The sequence below is a fragment of the Thunnus albacares genome, chromosome 17, assembly GCF_914725855.1.
Source record: "Thunnus albacares chromosome 17, fThuAlb1.1, whole genome shotgun sequence".
NCBI classification, from domain to species: Eukaryota; Metazoa; Chordata; class Actinopteri; order Scombriformes; family Scombridae; genus Thunnus; species Thunnus albacares.
The window spans coordinates 9,560,164-9,574,383 of NC_058122.1; the positions used below are offsets into that span (position 1 = coordinate 9,560,164).

The following is a 14,220-nucleotide window of genomic DNA, read 5'->3' on the forward strand; positions in this document are numbered from 1 at the left end:
ACATTTCAGCCTTTTGTTTGTCTTCCAGGTTTGTCTGGCCGACAACATAACATGGTCCCTGCCCACAAAAGCATTATCAATTCACGATAAAGTTTATTTTCATACTGGAAGGAAGGAAATCTATTTAAAATCTTATGGCATGTTTTGAAAATGGTTAGGAATAATGGAAGGTGTACACAAGTGTGCTGAAATATGAAAAACCACCAGTATAGCCCTTTAACTATGATGGGGTGCGACTGAGGTGTTATTAGGTTCTATTGGGGTACTGTTGGGTAGTTTGGGGTACTGTCAGGTCAGGTTGTATTATTGTTCTCAGTGCTTCAGTCTCTTCTTCAGTCAGTGTGGTAGATAAAATAATAATACAAGCATTCTCTGTGTTTCGTGCTCTGGCCCATGTACACTCCGTGGTATTGGTTGATTGTAAAATTCAGTAGGCCTACGTTATTGAAGTAAATGGAACCTGTGTGTGATGCTGTCCGGGGTCTTGTTTGTCCTGTACTACTGAAATAAAATAAAAAAAATATTAATAATGATCATTTATTAACTAGAATGCGCTCTTTGTTGGAAATACTTTGTTTGACCACTCTTAAAGGGGCCATCGGCACAAAAATCAAAGTTTTATGTGATCATGATGTAGTTTTGTTAAACTGAGATATAAAGGTGATATGTAGTAACGCTGGTGCCATCAGTTGTGGGCTTTCCAGTGTAATACATTGCATGGATGTTACAATTGCTCCCCCCCATGATATTAATGATAAAAATTAAACCCCATCAACAAACAAACAAGTAAACATTGATTTTGTAGAGTGCTACCCCTTTAACATCTTTTCTTGAGTTGTTTCTTCCTGTTCTGAAGGTGTTTGACCTCTTCAGTGTAAAAACGCTGTGTACAGAGATGTGTGTCACTGTCTATTACCTGAATGTCTCTGGACTGCAGTCTGACCGTCGCGCCAATAAAAAAGACAACATGTTTTTGGACTGCCTGTTTCTGTCCCTGAGTTATATGTGTGAAGATTTGTTGTTGTTTTTTTTCAATGTACATAAAAATATTCTTCAACGATTAGAGTTGAGTTGGTCGCTTCAAAAATGGAGTCACTATCAAAATTCAAGTTACTAGCTAAAGTTGAGTTATATTTTGTTACTTCTGGATTACAACTCAGTATTTTTGGTATAAATTATAGATTAGAAAAACTGAAAAATGACAAAGTTCAGTAGAATTATTAAAGGTTTCAATGCAAACAATTTTCCCACCTTTTATGAACATTTTGGGTACCAGTACAGTTGTTTTTTTTCTCTTTGCTGGTATGTATTTACCTTCATAATACATATCAGTTACACAAGTGGCTTATTAGGAAGACAGAAATTAAATGGGATGCTGTATACGCCATATAAACCATCTGTATACGTGTTAATCCATTACCACTCATCTCTCTCTAACACACCTCCAAACAGCAAAGATAAAGAAACATACGGTGCTGACTGAAACAGCTTTATTGGAGCCAGACAGAAAATAGAGAAAGCTGCAGTATGATGTGTAGACCAACTCTATACACACACACACACTCATTCAGACATACACATAGACAGACACACATTCATACACACAGGACACACGCACACCCAGGCGGGCCGCAGTGCAAGCTAAGGGTCCTGAGAGAGAAGATGAACAGACTGTGTACTCAGTACATGAACGTAACCAGTTACCCCCCTAAAAACAAAGTAAACCTGCCCAGTGTTGCTCAGAGGCAGAGTAAAGTGTGTGTAGGGGTCGGAATGACAACGCCTTGTGTTGCAAGCGTTACTAAAGTGATTGAAAATATATACATTATTAAAACCTGGAGGAAATAAAAACAGAGCTACTAGTAACCTCACTGGGTCTTCTCATTTTACCTTTTGATCCTTGAAAAGTAGATATAATGTTTGAACATAACTGTGCAGAACAAGCAAAGGACACACACTCAACTGTTTAGTTCCGTTTAGTTTCCATTTGAAGGATCACAAAGCTTCAATCAATCAATCAATGCACAAAATCTAAAAGGTGAGTGATTTGAAGCAGAATTTTTTAAAAATTGTATAGATTAAAAAGCATTCAAACTGTGAAACAGAATTTGTTCTAATTCCTGAAGCATCTTACTTCTTGTCACTCTGACAGGTAACAATCCACTCACTCCTTCCTCTGCATAAAGTAACGGACAGCTAGACTTAAATAAATATGGTTCTAAATAGTTGAAACAGGTTTGTGTTTATTTTGTTATTTAACCGAGCAGCCCCGCTGGATACTCATACATACTTAATCAACTGGTGTTAACAAAAGACATTTGTGTCATCTGTTAAAGTGAAAGCACAAAGCAAGAGTAAAAAAAAAATGTAAATCCGTATAATTTTTTTTTTTTAATCAAGGAGCAATGCACTCTTCAAGTAAAGCCTTAGCTTGTGTCTCCTCCTCTTTAAATAAATCGACAGTTCTGGTTAGACGTTGCCGGTGCCAGTGCCAGCTGGAGACGTCCGAGTTGAAATAAGAGTTGAGATGGGGCGACCCTGTGTGTATAAACTGCAAAACCATTCACACAAACCAGTCAATACAATCCTTATCAGAAAGTAAAAACACCAGAAACTGTCTTAAATTCACCTTCAATATGAGATATAAGCCCCATCCTCCTCTGGGACGTGGTCACAGGCTGCTGCAGGGCTTCGTCAGGGCAGCGGGGGCAATTATAAATTTGCCCCGCCAGCACCAATGGCAATGGGAGAGGAAGAGCGAGGGGCTAGCTGATAATACGGCTAATTGACTGCAAGGAAGGGAACTCCTCGCTCTCCCTGATGTGCAGGGTCTTGTGGGAGTTGAAGTCTTTGGGGGCCAGTACCTGTCTGCATGTGGGGCACACCTGGCAGTCCAGCTCAGCTGCCGCGTTAGCGTTTGCTGCCGTGGTGGGAGTCTGCCATGCGTTCTTCTTGTTCTTGTTTTTCTTTCCTCCTCCCGCCCCTGACTGTTTCTCCAGCGCCTTGGAGTCTCCGTGGGCAGTCAGGAGCTCCTGCTGTTTGCCAGTGTCAGGCAAGAGCACCAGTAGCTCATTGAAGATGCGGTTAAAGTCATCTCCGAGCAGGTCCTTACAGCTGCGGTGATACTGGACTGCTGATATCACACCCTGGGAACAAAGGGAGAGGATCAGGAGATAGGTGAGCAAAGTAAGTAAGCAGTAACAGTTTTAAGTTCTCTACCTAACCATTTACTCCAGAGCTGTGCAATCATATCAGGTTTTATCAATTAAAATAAAATACAATTAAGAAAGTGCACAATTCCAGGACTAAAACATGATTATTGGATGTGATCGCAACATCTTTTTACAACATTTATAGGATCATATTTTTGTCTTTTGTGTGGCGAGTACCTGTCTGAACTGTGCAGAGTAGTTTTTGAACTGATTGAACTTTGACTCATCATTGTGGAGGTACTTTCTAATGGACTGGATCAGCTCCAGGTTCCTCTGATGGAAGTCCTCTGGCACCACGTAACCACTGCCTGACGCCTTGGGGGGACTGGGGGAAGAAAAAACAAACCAAACAAACATACATACACTTAGTACCTTACAAGCCCAATAGGATCAAGACTTTAAACCCATAATCTTTGTCAAACATACAAATGCATAAAAAGGGTAAGCAGCTTACGGGTTGACTGCAGAGGGAGCAGGCTCCACAACATTGCTGTTGAGGGGAATCCCAGTGAAGCCTGGCGGAGGCTTAGTGGCTGAGATTCCCAGGCCAGGTGGAGGTGCTGGCAAAGTGGTGGTCGGAGCAGGAGTTGAGGCCTTCATCGGGAAGGAGGTCTTGAAGCCTGAGAGATAAACACAGTGTGAGACACCTCTTCTACCACAACAACTGACCTCCCAGCACTGAAATCACCCTTTTTACAGTAAGACATTGGGCTTCATGCAAGAACTTTTTCATATTCTTATTCTAAAACTGACTTTTTTCTGAGAGGTTTGCTTGTATGACTGTTCCAAGTCAGATTCAACAAACTGTCTTAACTGCCCGCACTTGTCGTAAATTGTTTCAGCCTCATGAATGTGACGTTCATGAGATTTGACCATTGGTGTAATCAACGCCTCTAAAATTGCCATATAAGGCAACCTGTTCCGCTCCATTTGTGGGCAAGAATTCATACTCCACACTCTAAACAAATTGGGGGCAGCATATCACCAGAAAGTTGGGGTGTCCACCCCTCTTTGGAACAAAGAAATGCACAGTACCTGCCATAGGTCCCCTCCCCACCACACTCATAGAATTATCACTCACTGATTATAGCATAAAGCTTACTGTTAACAATGAATCTGTGCTATGGCATCGTCAAGATATCAAAATGCTATGGATACATTAGAGCCAGCAGCAAATTACGAGCTGCACAGATCAGTTCATCAGACCATATTCTCCCCGGTATGAAGACAGATGTTGACTGGCCAATCATATCAGGAGTCGGGCTACTAGCAGCTGAGATGACCAGCTGGTCTCACCCTGCCAGCAGTTCCACACATCTCTGAAAGTGTCGGAGCAAATTTCCAAACAGGCGTTATTTGGATAAACTGACCACATATTGGGAATCTAAATGGTTACTTTCTTGCCTGGAAAAACATTAAAACTTTAAAAAATGACATAATAAGGGTCCTAGATCAAAAATGACAACTTTTAGCCTGGCTCAAAATCTTCACCATTGCTGCTGGTTGATGTGATGATTGACAAGAGGTTAGAATAAGCCCTCCGGCAGCGCTACTTCTTCCAAGTACATCCAGCTGCAGCCGCAGCAAGAACGTGCAGTATCTACATGACACATCCACTTTACTACATGACACGCCCACTTGATTTGGTTTAGGCATGGGCGGTGGGATGGTTAGGGTTCTGGTTAGGATTAGGATTAGGGTTAGGGGTCAAGGGGGGATTGTGTTGTGTAACATGCCATTAGGATGACAACGTTGGGGGGAGGGGTAGTAAAGTGTAGGTTAGGCCAAGTTTGCAGCTAGACCCTTTTCACTTCTTCATCTTCTCATGTTAGACTGAGGGCAGACAGGATGCTACAGTGATTCACTATCGCCTCTTAAGGTATTACGAGACAGGATGGGACAGGGCTAGCTGGTTAGCATGCTAACTTCTAAGATCTCTGAAACACAATACATAGATGTCTTTGATATAACATCAAAACTGTTATTTCTTCATATGCTGTTGATCATTTTAGTTAAATTTTGAATGTTTTAAACTAAAATTCTTACATGTAGCAACTGTAAGCCTTAATATTGACGGGACAATCATAGTCTGAATAGCCACTCAGACACACTGTGGGGAAGGGAAATTATCTATTAAGACTCCAACTTCCTGAAGAGATACTTATCGATATTTTTATTTTCAGAGATGAGTTGGGGGGTTTCCAATTCACTTCCAGAAAGTCTGAGTTGTTTGCTTGGAATATACTACCTTGTCTTGTGTAAGGAAGCACTTACTTCCCTTGCTTGTGAATTATATTGTCAAGACTAACATCAAGATGAACATAATACAGCTCAGAGATGAACAGCACACTAATATTTAAAAACACTGATGACAGTATACAGTAAAACTGTTAAGGAGGAAAAAAGAAAAATGTCATATGATCATAAATGAATTGTGTGGATATTAGCATGTCGTGCTGTACCTGGGGGTGGTTTCTTGGTCATGAGGGCAGGAAACTCTTCTTCCTGTTCAAGAGGAGGATTTGTGTTGGGATGAGGTGGTACCACGGTTGGCTCCTTGCTATTGGGTGGTGTTTTCTCAGTAAAGCCATTAACCAATCCGCTCATTAATGGCGCTGTCACAGCGCTGGAAGGTGGTTTGTTCCTCGTTTTCTCAGGAACGTTCTCCTTTTGTGCAGCTGTCTCCACTGAGCTCGTGATTACAGTTGTCGTCATCCCTGACGTTGAGGACACAGACGTAGAGGCAGCAGCCGTGTTCTTCTGTTGTTTTTTCTTCTTGCTGGCTTTTGAGGTAGGGGGATCAGTGTTGGGGGTCAGGTTTGGAGGGCAGGAGGTCACAGTTGAGGGTTTGCTGTTGCCTCCTTTAACGGTGAGCAGAGAAGAGATATCCAACATGGTTGGCACAGAGCGGAACTCCTGCTGCGTCATTCCTCTACTCTCATCGTCTGAAGAAGGAGGGGACCGGGTAGACATGGCTTTCCCAGTATCCCCTACTTTCTTTTTTCTCCTTGAAGATGAGGAGGTCGTGGAGGAGAGGAGCTGGGGGCCAGAGGATGCAGATGAGAGCGGAGGGGTAGGTCTGGAGGAAGGAGGGGGATGAGAGACAGGTTTAGCCGTGGCAGTATGGCTGGACCATGCAGATTTGGTGCCTGCTGAAGTTTTGAGGGGCCGGATTTTGGACACGAGAGCGGGGAAATCCTCCTCTTGGAAAGAGGAAGACTTCTTGGGTTGGCTAGAGTACGCCGGGGTCATGGGGGTTGCAACAGCAACAACCGAGAGGCTGGGGAAGTCATCCTCCTTCAGAGCTGCGTGGGGTGCTGCAACCGCTGGAGGAGCTGACTTCACACTGGAGGGATACACACACACACACCATAAAACAGAAATTCGTAAGAATTCAGTTCATCAGACTGTATGATAAAGATTTCAGTTTGTACTGTGTGTTAAGGGTTACATGGGTGGGGCGGCTGTGGCTCCCAAAGCTGGGAAGTCATCTTCATCCCCTGGATTATTACTCTTCATGGTTCTCACTGTGAAAGAGGTGACAATAAATACATCAGAACTTATGCTGCTGCTTCTGCAACACTTGAATCAGTCCTTACAGCTAAATTACTGGCATCCCATAACTAAGATTAAGTATGTAAAACAAATCACATGCCTGACACCTTGCAACACATTTCTTTTTCACCTGGAGGTTTGTTTGTTGGTTTGATGTGTCCGGTCCTGTGTCTGGGCTCTTCTGGTTCTGATCTCTCTGTCCTCTCCTCTCTGAGATGTTTGGGAGCACTCCTCTCCTGCGCTGCTCCTCTCTCCTCCTGCCTACGCATCGCCATGGATGCCCTCATAGCAGCTGCCATCTCCCTGTCCTCTTCCTCTCTGCGTGGACAAACACACGCACAAACACGCTCAAAAGAAAGAAGGAGCCGATACATGACTCAGAATAGATTGGAATTTGACTGCGAAAGTTACTAAAATGTGTAAGGTTGAAGAGTAAAACACAGTGAAAAATTCCAGCACTGGAGAAGCCTTTAAAGACATCTGAAACTGCACAGAAAAAGTATGTCATATACACACACAGTGACAGTTATCAAGCTCATTATAGCATATAGCACATCTTTTTCTGTCCTGCATAGTTTCTTTATGCTGTTGGTGCACAGATACAAAGGAATCTGCCTTATAAAGACTCAACACTTCACATGCCGAGACTTGATAGTGGCACACAGTCATGAGTCTTCCATCCAGTCAACAGAGCTTTGTTAATTCAGACTCACCGGGAGTATCTCCAGCTCTTCTGTCCCCCGTGAGGCCTTCCTCTTCCTCCTCGATTCTGACGCACCTCGTCATAGTCCTCGCCTGTTATCATACCTGAGGAAACACACACACACACACACGTTTTACTTCATATTCACTGCCTCCAAACTACATAGTATATATCAGTTAGTGGAATGGCAACATTTGTAAAAACTCAGTCCCAGTAAATGTATAAAGATGAGGTCAGTCAAACACAACAACGTCCTCGCCAACCTTCGTTTCTCCTCTGTTGTCTCGGGGCGTAGTTGAACTGCAGGTCGATGTGGCGGTTCTGTCGAGCCTCTGCCCGGTTCTTGCTGTGCGCTGCAGCCTTGTGAGCCTTGTAGTCGATCTCTGTGCGGAATGCATGAGTGAACTGCTCTGTGGCGCATCGGCCTTCCTCGCACAGATAGTGACTTTCTCTGAAGTGCTCGCTCAGGTACTGGTAATCACTGTGGATAGCAGGGTGAAAAATTAAAATCTGAACAGCAGGTTTCTTTTTTGTGTGTGTGTACTACATAGAATTTGGAAGTCATTACAAAATTATTAATAAATGCAAAGAAACTAAATGACTTCATGGGGTTTCTCTGTGTGTGTATATGTTGGTTATCACACCTGTAGTACTCCTGGGAACCGTCAGCATCACAGAAATGGCAGAAGTAGTGGTCCCTTCTCAAGTGTTTAAGCAGCTCATCATTGTCAAGGTAACGGTCATCGCAGAATTTGCAGAGCGGGTGTCCTCTGTGACTGGTGTCGTCCGGGTCTCCATGTGCTCTGTGACGTGCCAGTTCCTTACGGGTGTACCACTTCCGCTCGTGGGAGAAGATCTGATGGGAGAGGTGAAGTTTAAAGTACACGCGGCCTGACAGCACTGTGATCTTGACTTTCTGTACTATTTTTACTTAGAAGATGAAAAAAAACAAACATCTGAGCTGACGAGGTGTTCAACAGAATATCAACAGTTGTGCTCAGGAACAATTCATTTCAACGTGGCTTGTTTCAGTGCTGGAGAGTACATAAACAACATTTACAATATTTGGAGATAAAAACGTTTTTATATGTGTTTAAAATATCCAAGTAAGTTCCAAAAAGTAGTTTCTACTTTATTTACAAGAAGGCAGTAATCCAGTGTGTGGAGGAGGAGGGCTTGCAGGTTAATGCTGCAAAAATAGATCTGTCCATCAATACACGCATAATGTAGATCAAATTTCTAAGTGATTTATAAATAGCTACAAAACAACTGGGGCTCTGAACAAATGGATGTATTGATAACTTTGAAACATCTAAGTAAAACTAACAATATTTTTCCATACCGAATGCTGCTCTGACTTTTAAATTACACCAAAGATAAAGTCAGAGCCACAATTAAACCTTAAACTGAACTGAAATTAAATTGCACTCACACTGACTTCAGAATGGTTTACAGTGTCATTTTTCTTTTCTGGGGTTGTTAAACTGAGGCCAAACACTTTTAGTTATCAATGGTAAGCTTGACAATGGTTTGGTTTCTCCTTCAGTCAGTAAGTAATAAAAAATTTTCAAATAACAGATCAACAATATGCTTGTTTTTGCTTTAAACATAACTGAAAATGACACTGTACTGTGTAATATATTCTGTAATGAACTAGTGTTGCAGTTTATGGTGAAGTACCGCTGTCAGGAAAAATGCTTTGGAGCCCTCATGTGGTGTAAAACGTAAACTGTGTAATGTGACCAAATGTATTTTATTTTTATTGTTTTATATAATTATAAAAACAACAATTTATATTTTTTCCCCTGACTTATTGATTCTTAAAAATTAGTTGACATCACATCCATGAGACGTCACAAGAGCTCTTTATTTGCTATCACCTGACCTTGTAGGAGCTACACCCTGCATGTGCCACAAGGGCTGTATCTCTGTGGTATTACACCAATCATTATTCGTAATTAGGACCCTGATCACCGACCGACGAGCCCCTGGATCATCTGGCAGGGGGTGAGAATACCTTGAGATGCTTTGTGCAGAGCTTGCAGCAGAAGAGCTCATGCTGCTTCCTCATGTGGTACTCCAACTCCTCAAACTTGGAGAAGACCTTAGGCTCTGAACAGCGGAGGCACTCTGGCAGCAGCAGATGCCTGATACCACACACACACACACACAAACACACAAACCAAGTGAGTGTTCAGGCAGAGTTGAGTTAAAGCAAATGCACAATTAGAAAGTAAAACCTCAATTAAAAAGTCCAGGCACAATAATGAAATTAATTCAGAATATAAAGTCAAATTGTCTTAATTGTCAAGGGCAGCCTGTCAACAATTAAAAACTATTTAGTCAAATAATCCTACAGGTTATTGGACGATTTCTACTGATAGTTGACGCAGACAAATCACTGCCTCTGTACCTGTCTGCTGCATATTAACATAAACACAATTGTTCACACACTGAATGCGCACACTTTGGTCAACACCAACAAACATACACTTATCACTGATTAATTCATCAAGCTACTGTCTACTGAGATAACAAGGGGTTATTCTCCAACCATGGTACAATTGTATGATAGTATGTTGTGATTTAGTCTTTCTGTCAGAGAGATGTAAACTTTGTAGTGGGAGAGCATAGCATGTATGTCTAGATTTAACAATTTATCCATTTCTGACACAACTGAACTTTGTATTTAATTATTTTGTATACAAAGACCCATCATTATGTGTAATGATAGCACCATTAATCCCTCTGAACTGTTGTCACAGCAATCATTTCTTTGCCACACATGTGTAAACAGTTTGTTAGACACTCAACAAGCATGCAAGTGCCAAGAAATCAGGTCTCTTCAGCAAAAATCTTGCTGCGCAAAACCAGCTTTCTCTTAATCACTTCCCTGATAATGGAAAACACAAATCTTTGTCAGTTTCAATGGCAACACAGTCATAAAGTAAGGAACACTGCAGTACCTGTACTGGGCATGGATCCTCTCATCACCAAAATAGATGTCATGCTTCTTCTCACAGGGGAACTGCTGGTAGGGCAGAGACAAAAACGCCTCCGGTCTCTTCACGAACACCACCTGAGAACAACATGACAGACATCTTATGTCACCCATACTCTTTAGGGAAGGTTGGCTGTATAATAAAACAGTAGAGCACTATTTCACAGGATTTACAATCTGAGGCAGCAGACAAGTAGGTGAAATACTGTGCTAGTCAAGATTTTAGTACATCAAAACATTTATAATCAGAAAACGCTGCTCCTGCACCACCTCTCTGTCTAAAGATCTTATGTAATGTGTTAGGTACCCTTTGGAATGTAATGAATGCATTCATCTTATGAAACCCAGACAGTAAAGAAGGTTGTACACTATATTAATCCAGCTATAACAGTAGTTACCAATAAACTTACTGCATTTCACAACATCTATCTATCTATCTATATTCGCCAGTTGATGACAGCTAGCGTTACTTTTAAATAGTATGTAGTGAGGCCTTTATTATTATGACACTGTCTTGCTGGGTTGACAAGTTGGCTAAAGTCCACATTTAGCTACCTGTATCTGAGAGGAATGATTTCCACAAGGACAGGGTGACTGCCAGACAGACACGCCGGCTACCTTTAAAAAGGTCTAACGCTAAATACACACAGCAACCGAGTAACAACTAGCAAGTGCTACCATTTAACGTGCTCCCAATGGTTAAGGTGAGAAGTGACAGCTGACAAATGTATTGACAGATCACTGAATCACTAATCAATTGTCACATTAATCATCTAAACGAGATAAGACTAATAAACCCTGTTAGACTGGCACACTGTCAAATGCTCAGTCACGAAAGCCCATTTGTTAGCTAGTTAACTACCAGACTGGTGCCAACTACACTGATGGGTAGCGTTAGCTAACTTAAGCTAACGACACCTAGAAAAAAGTAGTCTGAGCTGTCAATAGACACCATTTGTTGGTATGTTCTGTTTGCCAGCACGAGTTTCACTTATTATAAATCCCGTTAAGAATTTATCAAACATACTCTGCTGACTTTTCCAAAAATAAAACTACCAGCACGATGCGGCCTAGCTAGCACCACCAGGCGTCATCCCCGAGGCACAGTAGCGGCGGACTGCGTACCTTGTCGAGCTCCTCCCGGCAGACTGCGCAGTACTTCTGCTCGCACAGCACCCTCATTTTGGTGGAGCAGCGGTAACACACCGGGTGATCGCATTTTCCTAAAGCGAAGATATCGACTTCTTGACAGCACAGAACGCAGTGCTTCTCTGTTTCCTTTGTTGTAGTTGAATCCATGGTGGTGAAAAGGCACGAATAAACCTTAGTGCTGTTTGTTATTAGATAGAGCCTCTGCAACTGAAGTGCTTACGTAATTGTGAAAGTCTGAGCTACTGCCGCGTCAAGTAACTGCTGTACCAGCGATTTGTATAGTATGTGGATGGAGCAGTCACCGCTCCACTGCAGTGGTGCTTAACCCTATCGCGTGTGTATCCATCTGCGCAGTCGGTCATGACAGTTCCACGTGTGTACCGGACCGGTCTGTGCTGCTGTTATGAAACTGGTCTGAGAATTATTAACATATGCTTTTAAGTCCTACAAAATACATAATTCATCAAATAAATATAGATGAAGATTTCTGAGCTGCAATTGGGAGAGGACAACATTTGATTTGATTATTTTAATAAAAAGGATCAGTGTGTGGGATTTAGTGGCATCTAGCAGTGAAGTTGCAGATTGCAACCAACCATGCTCCCCTCCCATAGTCCCCTCCCATAGACTGTCCCTCCCTTGTAAAGCGTGAAGAGGATCCTACGGTGGCCGCGAAACTCGCGGAAAAACGCGAAAGGCCGCCTCTAATGCCAGTATTTGGTTTGTCCGTTCTGTCCTACTGTAGAAACATGGCGGTGCAACATGGCGCCCCCCATTAAACAGGACTATGCATGTATTATAAGAGCTCTTATAATACGTCCATGAAGAGGACCCGCTCCCCCACTCCTTATGTCGACAGAGAGGGCTCATTTTAAGCTAACGAAAACACAACAGTCCTTATTTTCAGGTGATTATACACTAATTAAAACATACTTTTATTATAACTGTATGTTATATTCCATTTCTGCCAAGTCCGTTCTGCTAGATGCCACTAAATTCTACACACCGCATCTTTAACTGGGCTAATTAGATATTACTTGCACTTTTAAGGAACAATGCACTTTCCTTAACTTTTAATGGTTTTGGCTCTCTTATATTTCATGTATAAATATACAGTTCATATCTCCCTCAACAACTGCTGTTAAAGTGCTTACTGGTTTTATTAGGGACTGAGCCTAAGGGCGAGGACCCTATTGTTAGGGCCTGAGCCCCAAAGGGGCGAAGACCCTCTTGTATCTGTTCTGTTCTGTTTCTTTCTTTCTTTCTTTCTTTCTTCCTTTATTATCTCACCACTTCAGACCTAAATGTGACTCCATAAACATGTTCAAAAACTCCAACCAAATTTGGCACACACATCAGGTCTGGTGAAAAATTTGATAAAATGTAAAAATTAACCCCCAAAGTGCCAAAATGTGCTCGATAGCGCCACCTATGTATCTAAAATTAGGTAGGTATGTCATAGAGGGATCGAACCAAAACTCAATTATTCGTCTCGTCAAGACCTACAAATCAGATGCTGACACCCCGACCGAAATCCAACAGGAAGTCCACAATATGCCCATGAAAGTATGACTTTGTGCCAATTTTGGACCCCAATCAAACACTATCTCCTCCTAGGGCGTTAATTTTGTCTCTACACACCTGACACTACACATTTCAATCAAACTTTGATCACGTCATGTGGGTTAAAGGTCTTTACTTTTCTAAAAATAAACTTGATGAAAATTAGGAAATTAATTTGTTTTACACACAAACTCATCAAGAGTTTTGTTTACTAATTGAAATTCAATTGAATGGGCCCAAAACAGAAAAAAAGTTGTTAAAAACGTTGTAATAAGTCAACCGGTTTGGATTTTGTAAGCCCTGAAAGTTGCAGTGCCACATGTACAACACAATGTAAACCAATGGGGAGGCAATCTATGGGCATGAACTTTGTGTCAAACAGAGGCTTCTGACGTCTAAACTATAAGTCTGACCACTTTCAAACCTGTATCAATGGATTCGCCACAAAATTTCCTATTAATTATGATTTTTAATGTAAGATTTGGCCAAAGTCATGGGATTTATGAGGAGATTTCACAAGAAGTGTTCTTTAAAATCCTCCTCTCCAGCTGCTCCTGCTGATGTCACTCCCTCGGTGCTGTGAAACATTCCGCAATACACACTCATTATAAAATCACAGGAGGAGCAAGAAAAGACTCTAAAACTCACACTCTAATATCTCAAAAACAATAAAAGATAGAAAAAACATTTAAATTCAAGATTTGTAGGTCAAAGTCTCATGACTCATTTAAAGTTCAAATGAAGTCTGTATCTAAAACTATGTGGAAGCAGTAAATGTTCAAAAAGGTGTGGGTTCGCTCACACTCTCCATTCAAATCAAACTTTGACCAGGTCATGTGGGTTAAAAGTCTTTCCTTTTCTAAAAATAGACTTGATAAAAATTAGGAAAATAATTTGTTTTACACACAAACTCATCTAGAGTTTTCAATTGACTAATTGAAATTCAAGTGAATGGGCCCAAAACTTGCATGATGAAATTCTCATCCTGTCAATCAATCTTTCAAAATAAAAGCACACCACACTTATAATAAATA

The 14,220-nt window shown here is 41.6% G+C and overlaps 1 protein-coding gene across 2 annotated transcripts; it reads right to left on the reverse strand.

The window, feature by feature from the left end:
- Nucleotides 1-2,223: 2,223 nt before the first annotated feature.
- znf598 (zinc finger protein 598) lies at nt 2,224-12,100 on the reverse strand. Of its 2 annotated transcripts, XR_006398376.1 has the most exons (13): nt 11,597-12,100; nt 10,437-10,549; nt 9,488-9,617; nt 8,115-8,326; nt 7,734-7,951; nt 7,481-7,574; nt 6,898-7,085; nt 6,664-6,739; nt 5,675-6,558; nt 3,667-3,832; nt 3,390-3,537; nt 2,630-3,146; nt 2,224-2,551 (listed from the first exon to the last, which is right to left on the reverse strand). XR_006398376.1 is itself a non-coding variant. In XM_044330524.1 (12 exons), exons 1-12 carry the CDS (start codon nt 11,768-11,770, stop codon nt 2,766-2,768), a joined length of 2,784 nt encoding a protein of 927 aa, XP_044186459.1. In that variant the 5' UTR covers nt 11,771-12,100; the 3' UTR covers nt 2,224-2,765. The 2 variants fall into 2 exon arrangements, 1 of the variants encoding a protein (XP_044186459.1); XM_044330524.1 differs by having other exon boundaries at nt 2,224-3,146.
- Between the last annotated feature and the right edge of the window lie 2,120 nt (nt 12,101-14,220).